The sequence below is a fragment of the Trematomus bernacchii genome, unplaced genomic scaffold (genome assembly GCF_902827165.1).
Source record: "Trematomus bernacchii unplaced genomic scaffold, fTreBer1.1, whole genome shotgun sequence".
Taxonomy (NCBI): Eukaryota; Metazoa; Chordata; class Actinopteri; order Perciformes; family Nototheniidae; genus Trematomus; species Trematomus bernacchii.
The window spans coordinates 31,800-42,500 of NW_022987729.1; the positions used below are offsets into that span (position 1 = coordinate 31,800).

A 10,701-nucleotide genomic window follows, 5' to 3' on the forward strand; every position below is an offset into this window, starting at 1 on the left:
CCGGCGCCCCCCATAGGTTGATGCGCCCTTAGCATTTGCCTATACTGCCCTGAAAATCAGACCTGTTTTTTAAATGAAATCTGACAGCAGGCAGGCAGCTCTGATCACCTAATGATAAATGCGCCACACCTAATCGCCGGCCATTCAGCCACAGCTCCCTCTACTGTCTGCAAATCAAGCTGTAGACGGTGTGAAAGCGCCTATTTTAAAATAATGGTCAGAATGTGAGCCATCTGAATTACCGTGGGACAGCAGAGAACTCTAAACTAAAATGTTCAATCAATAAAGTAACATCTTATCTTATCTTAATAATATCTTCATATTAATAATAATAATAAATCATACAGTATGTGTCCGAAAGGGAGCAGGAGGAAGCAAACACCAAAACAAAGATTACAAAAAATATACTGCATATTAAAGCAAACGATTGTAAAGGTAAAAGTATGAGCATAAAAAATAAAGACATTTACATTATTATGATTATTTAAAATATAAAGACTATATATTATTGAATTACAAGATTGATCTAAAATATTGATGTGTTCAAATGCTCTTCAAAACACAACTGAAGTACTGAAAGTCCATGGAACTTGTCTTTCTGTATTTGTGAATGAAGCGCCATCTCCTGGTTAAATCCTGAAATTGAAAATCTGGCCACGCCCTCTTGGAAAATAGTGGGAGGGCTTAACATTCCCAGATGCTGGGATCCTTTGGGTCTTTGGCAGGAAGCTGTTGGCTGGAGTCCTTTCTCGAGTGCTACATCTGTAACTACCACAATATTCTTTACTCTTTGCATTACATAACGCTTATTTTATGTAATATATAATACTACAACACTATAGCTACTTGCTAACGGTTTAGCTTACCTGCGCGATTCAAAGTAACGTCAACGTAGCTGTAATTTACGCTTTGCTTACATGTTCGCGTAACTTGGAAGTTTACTGACATTGAGCTTTGTTGGCTCGGAGGACTGTCTTCTTTTTGAGGAAAACATCATCTTGTGTTACCTGTCAGCCAATAAGACACGTTTATTTCCATGCAACTCTCTGATTGGTCTGGTGTCTTGCCTCTGTTGCATTCACTAAACGCAGTAAAGGACAACCCTGCCGTCCTCTCAAGTGTCAGGAGGTCCAGCTAAAGCACGGTCAGGAGGTCCAGCTAAAGCACGGTCAGGAGGTCCAGCTAAAGCACGGTCAGGAGGTCCAGCTAAAGCACGGTCAGGAGGTCCAGCTAAAGCACGGAGAACTGTCCTCACTAAGCAAGCGTTATATTCTCCTGTAAGAATAACTAATACAGGAAGGAGCATTTGAATGAGAAAGAGGAAGAAATGATAAACAAACTCAAAAGTAGAAACTTTAGCAGAAAATGGACAAGTATGTGAAAAAATAAGACATTTGATGTAATGCGTCACAATAAGCTGACAACTCTTTATTTAGCTTTCCACAAAATAACAATAAAAACACGGTGAACAAACAGGAAGGGGAGGAGTTTCCAGGAGAGGCGGGACTAATATAAGGTGAAGTGGGAAGGAGTGAGCGGGGCCTCAGATGAATAGAGGCGGGGCGTGGGGAGAAGTGGGCGGGGCCTCAGATGAATGGAGGCGTGGGAAGAAGTGGGCGGGGCCTCATAGGAAGGCGGCTCACTCACAAATACAGTGGGTGTGGTCTCAGATGAACAGGGGCGGGACATGTGAAGGAGTGGGCGGGCCTCAGGTGAAGAAGGCTGGGCCTCGTGGGAAGTGGGCGGGGCCTCAGAGTAAGTGGACAGGAGAGGAAGAGGGCGGGGCCTCAGAGGAAGGCGTCGCACCACTCACTCAGACACTGACTGCAGGACCCCGCCTGGCGGCTGTTGGCTCCGCTGGCGTCCTTCAACCACTCAGAAAACATCTCAGAGTCTTTCTTCAGCAGCAGGAACTGACCCAGCACCACGTACGCCTGGGGGGGAGAGAGTACATCAACAAACTTGAATGTAATGTTTCTAAGTATGTCAATTTAAAAAGGTGTTTTTTAAGTGTTTTATGGATAAAGGGCAGGCCCGGACTGGCCATCGGGAGGACTGGGAGGTTTCCCGATGGCCCGGCCTGTTAAGTGGCCTGCTGGCCTGAGGATTTATTTTTGTATGTATTGTGAACGCAACGCTGCACAAATGTGGGTCTGCCTCACACAGGGTGACTGTCTGTCTACATCAGAGATTCCCAGTCGATCGCGAGATGTGTCTAAAAATAGAACAACAATATTCTGTTTTATCGTTAATGTCCTATAACATAATCTTCCTGTGCCAGAATAATGCACTTGAACGCATCAAAGCTTTGTGATTGGCGTGACCCCATGTGTCGGGGCATGGCTGGTGGGCAGTGGGCACTAGCTAGCTGACGTTGTCCGTGTCAACAGGAGTGACAGTCCGCACACACAAGACCGCAATTTTGGCAGAAGCAAAAAAGCCCCAAATATATCATTTTCACTCCGAGTGGGAGGATGATTATTTTTTTGTTTATTCCAATTCAAAGTCCATCTGTCTCTCGTCTGCAATGCGAGCGTGGCTTTACCGAAGAAGGGTCATTTAGGAGCGGCATTTCAAAACGGTGCACAAACGCTACGAGACGAGTTCCCTCCTAACTCTGCCCCTTTCACACCAAGGCTTTCCCCTTCTAGCTCCGTGCTTTTCTGGTTCAGAACTGGTTCTTCGGTTCAGCTCCCGCTGTGTTCACACCGCCCAGAGCCCGACTGGTGCTGCCGCAGCTGCGTCATGACGTCACAGCTTACGTCGCTGATTTTCTCCCCAACGGCGCTAACTACAACAACAACAACAACAACAACAACGGGCCGGGGACTGCGTCGGGTCGATGATCGTGTTGCTTTTAATCATACGAAGCCAGATTCAATTAAATAACGACTTCTCCAACCTTATACTTTTCTCCAGAGTGCCGTGGTTCATTGTTTATTAATGTGTTTCATTTAGCGCCCGCTGCAGTGCTGGCTGCTCTTCCACGGGAGTTTATTGTCCCGTTAGCTCCGGGTTAGCTCACACGGCTCTAAAGTATTCACTGCTTACATCTGATATCTAACTCCTTCAGCCTATTTTCAGCTGCAGAAACCATTCAACTATTACATTATTCAGCTATTTCAGGACATCAAGGCTATACATGTTTTTTTTAAACCTTTTCTTTTAAATATTAAGCTTTTTCTGCATTTTCAGCTAAATTCAGCCACAAATGTTCACAGTTTACAGCATTCGCACGCATTTTCTGCAGGAAATGCATTTTCTAGTTTAAATAGCAGAGGTGGGGACTCGAGTCACATGACTTGACTCGAGTCACATGACTTGACTCGAGTCACATGACTTGACTCGAGTGTTTTCTCAGTGTCTTCTCAGTGTTTTCTAAATGTTTCCTCAGTGTTTCCTCAGTGTTTCCTCAGTGTTTCCTCAGTGTTTCCTCAGTGTTCTCTAAGTGTTTTCTAAATGTTTCCTCAGTGTTTCCTCAGTGTCTTCTCAGTGTTTCCTCAGTGTTCTCTAAGTGTTTCCTCAGTGTTTCCTCAGTGTTTCCTCAGTGTCTTCTCAGTGTTTCCTCAGTGTTTCCTCAGTGTTTCCTCAGTGTTTCCTCAGTGTCTTCTCAGTGTTTCCTCAGTGTTTCCTCAGTGTTTCCTCAGTGTTCTCTAAGTGTTTCCTCAGTGTTTCCTCAGTGTTTTCTCAGTGTTTCCTCAGTGTCTTCTCAGTGTTTCCTCAGTGTTTCCTCAGTGTTTCCTCAGTGTTTCCTCAGTGTCTTCTCAGTGTTTCCTCAGTGTTTCCTCAGTGTTTCCTCAGTGTTTCTCTAAGTGTTTCCTCAGTGTTTCCTCAGTGTTTCCTCAGTGTTTCCTCAGTGTTTCCTCAGTGTTCTCTAAGTGTTTCCTCAGTGTATTTCTAAGTGTTTCCTCAGTGTCTTCTCAGTGTTTCCTCAGTGTTTCCTCAGTGTCTTCTCAGTGTTTCCTCAGTGTTTCCTCAGTGTCTTCTCAGTGTTTCCTCAGTGTTCTCTAAGTGTTTCCTCAGTGTTTCCTCAGTGTTTCCTCAGTGTCTTCTCAGTGTTTCCTCAGTGTTTCCTCAGTGTTTCCTCAGTGTCTTCTCAGTGTCTTCCTCAGTGTTTCCTCAGTGTTTCCTCAGTGTTCTCTAAGTGTTCTCTAAGTGTTTCCTCAGTGTTTCCTCAGTGTTTCCTCAGTGTTTCCTCAGTGTTTCCTCAGTGTTCTCTAAGTGTTTCCTCAGTGTTTTCTAAGTGTTTCCTCAGTGTCTTCTCAGTGTTTCCTCAGTGTTTCCTCAGTGTTTCCTCAGTGTTCTCTAAGTGTGCTCTAAGTGTTTCCTCAGTGTTTCCTCAGTGTCTTCTCAGTGTTTTCTAAATGTTTCCTCAGTGTTCTCTAAGTGTTTCCTCAGTGTCTTCTCAGTGTTTTCTAAGCGTTTTCTAAGTGTTTCCTCAGTGTTCTCTAAGTGTATTTCCCAGACCTTATCGAAGCCCTGCTGCTCCAGTTTCTTCCCCAGGATTTCTCCGATCCCTGACAGACTCGTCACCGACTTGTCGCCCATTGGCTCGCCCACAAAGTCCCGATGTTTCTGAGACGTGGTCGACATCCTGAGGAGAAAATGAACTGCTTTATAAACACAAACAAATACACATTTTATATTGATGTATTGTTGTTTTTAAAAACCTCCCAACATACACACCAGTGTTTCCCCTAGGATAGCGCTGCTATGAAACACTGCACACTGTGATAATAAGATAAGAGTTTATCATTCATACAATAACTGGAATCATTATCTCCAGGCAGTCTCTCTAATGATGTTTTATAGCAGTCATTATAAAGCTTAGCCTTGGTTCATCACATCCTGTATGTATACTCTGAATAGAGTTAGTTTATCAAAGCAGTACCCTTAGTAGGAAACAGAGAACAAGTTCAGAAAAATAAACAAGTTTGTCTAAAAAGTGAAATTTCAGTTTAGGATTTCTAAAAAAACACTGTTAATAAATATCACACCTTTTCGTCTTTAAACTTAACGAGTGTGTTCATAAAATATTACAAACTTTAATCTTTCTTGAAATGTTATCATCAAATATTATGAGCTTTTTTCCCTCAAAAGATGTATTTAGGTTTTTAGTTTAAATGTGTCTCTGATCCTTCATCTCTTTATGTTTCAGCTCTCAGAGAAACTCAGGGTCATTAAATACTTCCTCACAAAGTACTCCTTTACTTCAATTCTGAGGTACTTGTACTTTACTTGAGTATCTCCATTTTCTACTACTGTGTACTTCCACTACAGTTCAGAGGTACATGGTGTACTTTTACTCAAGTACAAGATCTGAGTACTTCTACTTTTACTCAAGTACAAGATCTGAGTACTTCTACTTTTACTCAAGTACAAGATCTGAGTACTTCTACTTTTACTCAAGTACAAGACCTGAGAGTACTTTTACTTTTACTCAAGTACAAGATCTGAGTACTTCTACTTTTACTCAAGTACAAGATCTGAGTACTTCTACTTTTACTCAAGTACAAGACCTGAGTACTTTTACTTTTACTCAAGTACAAGATCTGAGTACTTCTACTTTTACTCAAGTACAAGATCTGAGTACTTCTACTTTTACTCAAGTACAAGATCTGAGTACTTCTACTTTTACTCAAGTACAAGATCTGAGTACTTCTACTTTTACTCAAGTACAAGATCTGAGTACTTCTACTTTTACTCAAGTACAAGATCTGAGTACTTCTACTTTTACTCAAGTACAAGATCTGAGTACTTCTACTTTTACTCAAGTACAAGACCTGAGTACTTTTACTCAAGTACAAGATCTGAGTACTTCTACTTTTACTCAAGTACAAGATCTGAGTACTTCTACTTTTACTCAAGTACAAGACCTGAGTACTTTTACTCAAGTACAAGATCTGAGTACTTCTACTTTTACTCAAGTACAAGATCTGAGTACTTCTACTTTTACTCAAGTACAAGACCTGAGTACTTTTACTCAAGTACAAGATCTGAGTACTTCTACTTTTACTCAAGTACAAGACCTGAGTACTTCTACTTTTACTCAAGTACAAGACCTGAGTACTTCTACTTTTACTCAAGTACAAGATCTGAGTACTTCTACTTTTACTCAAGTACAAGATCTGAGTACTTCTACTTTTACTCAAGTACAAGATCTGAGTACTTCTACTTTTACTCAAGTACAAGACCTGAGTACTTCTACACTGCGAGGCAGTGCGCATGCGCAGAGAGAACGGGTTTACCTGCTGGAGGAAGCCGAACTCAAACTAAGAGTTTAAAGTAGTGATGGCAGTTTGACTCTGAAGCTTCGATACGTGCTTCAAACCCTGGACTTCCTATTCCATAGAAGCAGTGCTTCAAAGCTTGCTTCAAATCACGTGACATATGACGTCCGAAGCAGCAACTGCTTCATTTCCTGAATGAATCAACTCACTGGTTCGCCGTCCAATCAGGTGATTCAATGCACTGCCTCGTCCCGATTCTGACGGGTTGAAACAGTTTGAATTTGAGCGTCACTCAGTAAGTGACACTCAGTGAGTGACACTTAGTAAGTGACACTTAGTAAGTGACACTTGCTTTATAACCGCTCAAAAAAATGCACAATTTGGCAATGTGTGGGATTGTCGTCGTAGTTTGCATTGTTGCTGTTGAGTTGTTGGTATTGCGTTAGATCATTATGGAGCCAGCCAGGAAGAGAGGTCGTTCTGAGATGTGGAACACTTCAATCTGATAGCGCATGATAAGGTAGGTGAGCTGGTTGTTTAATATGTAACTTAAGAAAAGTAAATCAGAAAATGTCAACTACAGTGTTAAAGCTATGGTCTATCTCAAGTCTATATTAAGTAGCATTTAGAGTAAAATCATGTATATGATCAATGTAGCCATTAGCCTATAGCTTTATAGACTCAATAGCATTTGTAACTTTCTCTACAGGTCCAGTGCTTGGTGTGTTCAACTGAACTGAAGTGTCATGGGAATACTTCATGATCAGGCACTTCACTGCCAAACCTGGAGCTGCTGTGAACCAGGGGGACACAAAGGGTATGCATTATATTAACTAGTAACACTAATATGCTATGACTGTACTCCATGACTCATAAGTTAAGGATAAGGATAAGGATAAGGATAAGGATAAGGATAAGGATAAGGATAAGGATAAGGATAAGGATGAGGATAAGGAGCTTCCTTTGAGAGCAATTTCACATAAATCCTTATTTGCTTTTTTTGGTTTTCTTTGTCTTAGTGGACGGGAAGCGAGAGCTGGATGGGGCTCTTGTGAATATGGTGGAGAAAGACTCGCAGCCTTTTTCCATCGTGGATGACTGTGGCTTCAAGGAGCTTGTGGCCTTGCTTGATCCTAAATACACTCTTCCATCCAGACGGGCTCTAAAGGAGATGGTGGTGCAGCGCTATGAGGAGGAGAAGACGAAGGCCAAGGCTGTCATGCAGAGGGTCGAGGCTGTGAGCCTGACTGCTGATATGTGGACCTCCATTAATATGGACGCATATCTAGCAGTGACCTGCCATTATGTGGATGACTGTATAGCCACAGTGCTGCCTTTCCCTGACTACCTTTCCCTGCTGCAATGAGGTCTCTCATGGAGGAATGGGGCACTGAAGGCAAAGTGACCTCAATTGTGACGGATGCAGGAGCAAATAGTTGCCTCTGTCAGAAGTTTAAATCTAAGGCATGCACTTTGCTTTGCTCATTCACTCAATTTAGTGGTGAAGAAATCTCTGGACGCAAGACCTACGCACAAGGGCTAGAAAAGTAGTCACGTTCTTTAAAACCAGCACATCAGCAAAAGAGAGGATCAGAGAAGTGCAGGAGCAGATGAATCGGCCTGTGCTGAAGCTTATTCAGGAAGTGGACACCCGCTGGAACAGCAGCTACATCATGCTGGAACAGCACCTACGTCATGCTGGAACAGCACCTACATCATGCTGGAACAGCACCTACATCATGCTGGAACAGCACCTACCTCATGCTGGAACAGCACCTACATCATGCTGGAACAGCACCTACCTCATGCTGGAACAGCACCTACATCATGCTGGAACAGCACCTACGTCATGCTGGAACAGCACCTACATCATGCTGGAACAGCACCTACCTCATGCTGGAACAGCACCTACCTCATGCTGGAACAGCACCTACCTCATGCTGGAACAGCACCTACATCATGCTGGAACAGCAGCTACCTCATGCTGGAACAGCACCTACCTCATGCTGGAACAGCACCTACATCATGCTGGAACAGCACCTACCTCATGCTGGAACAGCACCTACATCATGCTGGAACAGCAGCTACCTCATGCTGGAACAGCACCTACCTCATGCTGGAACAGCAGCTACCTCATGCTGGAACAGCACCTACCTCATGCTGGAACAGCACCTACCTCATGCTGGAACAGCACCTACCTCATGCTGGAACAGCACCTACCTCATGCTGGAACAGCACCTACCTCATGCTGGAACAGCACCTACATCATGCTGGAACAGCACCTACATCATGCTGGAACAGCACCTACCTCATGCTGGAACAGCAGCTACATCATGCTGGAACAGCAGCTACCTAATGCTGGAACAGCACCTACCTCATGCTGGAACAGCACCTACCTCATGCTGGAACAGCACCTACATCATGCTGGAACAGCAGCTACCTCATGCTGGAACAGCACCTACCTCATGCTGGAACAGCACCTACCTCATGCTGGAACAGCACCTACCTCATGCTACAACGCCTTTTCAAAGAGAGGCAGTCAGGGGGGGGCAGCTCTTTCGACGCTGAAAACAGACGTGAGACCTCTGTCCTCTGAGGACTATGACACAGCGGATGCATGCCTGCAATTGCTCGCCCCCTTGTTCCAGGCAACAGTAGAACTGTCCGAGGAGAAGAGAGTCTCAGGGTCAAAGGTCATCCCAATTACAAAAATGTTGATGATATACTTGTATGACATCATTGGAAAAACAAGCCACGACACAGAGAAACTACTGGGACAGAACTTGGAGTCAACTATGCAGAACAAGTTGGACACCAGGGAGAGCCAAAGTGACCCTGTTAGTCTAGGAGCTGCTGGATCCTAGATTCAAGACTATTGGATTCTACAATCGAGCACAGGCAGCGGCATCAGTTAAACCACTGACAGCACTTTGCACACAACTGAGGAACAACGCACCACCTGACACGCATACAGAAGAACAGCCCCCCTCATCAGCTCAACCGGCACCAGCCAATGTTGACCATCCATCCTCCACAGGTAATGTTAGAAATAGTTCATTGATAAAATGCAGGACAAAATAAGTACAAGTAAAACAGGACACACTTTGAAACCTTTCAGTACTGATGATTACAGTCATGTTTGTCTGTCAGGTCTTAGCCTTTGGGAAACTCTGGACTGAGATGCTTCTGAAGCGAGGAGGGCAAGGGATGCTACAGTGGAGGTGCAGCGGCACGTGACTGATCCACTGCTGGAAAGATCACAAGACCCACTGGCGTACTGGGTGGACCATCAAAATGTGTATCCTCATCTTTTCAAACTAGCAAAACTATTGTATGCATGCCAGCCTCATCTGTTCCATGTGAGCGAGTGTTTTACAAATGCGGGAAGTTGTTAGCAAGAAAACAAACCGGCTCAATCCAAAAATAATGTATCTGAATACAAATCTTTGAGTGTTCCCCATCCCACAAGCACACCCCCTACCATAATGACACAAGCACACCCCCTGCCATAATGACACAAGCACACCCCCTGCCATAATGACACAAGCACACCCCCTGCCATAATGACACAAGCACACCCCCTGCCATAATGACACAAGCACACCCCCCTGCCATAATGACACAAGCACACCCCCCTGCCATAATGACACAAGCACACCCCCTTCCATAATGACACAAGCACACCCCCTTCCATAATGACACAAGCACACCCCCCTGCCATAATGACACAAGCACAACCCCCTACCATAATGACACAAGCACACCCCCTGCCATAATGACACAAGCACACCCCCTGCCATAATGACACAAGCACACCCCCTACCATAATGACACAAGCACACCCCCCCTGCCATAATGACACAAGCACACCCCCTGCCATAATGACACAAGCACACCCCCTGCCATAATGACACAAGCACACCCCCTACCATAATGACACAAGCACACCCCCCTGCCATAATGACACAAGCACACCCCCCCTGCCATAATGACACAAGCACACCCCCTGCCATAATGACACAAGCACAACCCCCCCCTACCATAATGACACAAGCACACCCCCTGCCATAATGACACAAGCACAACCCCCTCCTACCATAATGACACAAGCACACCCCCCTGCCATAATGACACAAGCACACCCCCCTGCCATAATGACACAAGCACACCCCCCTACCATAATGACACAAGCACACCCCCTGCCATAATGACACAAGCACACCCCCCTGCCATAATGACACAAGCACACCCCGTGCCATAATGACACAAGCACACCCCGTGCCATAATGACACAAGCACACCCCGTGCCATAATGACACAAGCACACCCCCCTGCCATAATGACACAAGCACACCCCCTACCATAATGACACAAGCACACCCCCCCTACCATAATGACACAAGCACACCCCCTACCATAATGACACAAGCACACCCCCTGCCATAATGACACAAGCACAACCCCCTACCAT

The 10,701-nt window shown here is 44.7% G+C and overlaps 1 protein-coding gene across 1 annotated transcript in view; it reads right to left on the reverse strand.

Annotated features, from left to right (window-relative positions):
- Positions 1–1,412: 1,412 nt before the first annotated feature.
- Positions 1,413–10,701, reverse strand: part of LOC117494674 (barrier-to-autointegration factor-like) — a 10,894-nt gene continuing 1,605 nt past the window's right edge. The window contains exons 2-3 of the mRNA XM_034145602.1: positions 4,468–4,594; positions 1,413–1,934 (exon numbers count right to left, since the gene is read on the reverse strand). Of these exons, the coding sequence (XP_034001493.1) occupies positions 1,788–1,934; positions 4,468–4,593 (273 nt within the window). The 5' untranslated portion in view covers position 4,594 and the 3' untranslated portion in view covers positions 1,413–1,787. The remainder of the gene's footprint in view (positions 1,935–4,467; positions 4,595–10,701) is intronic.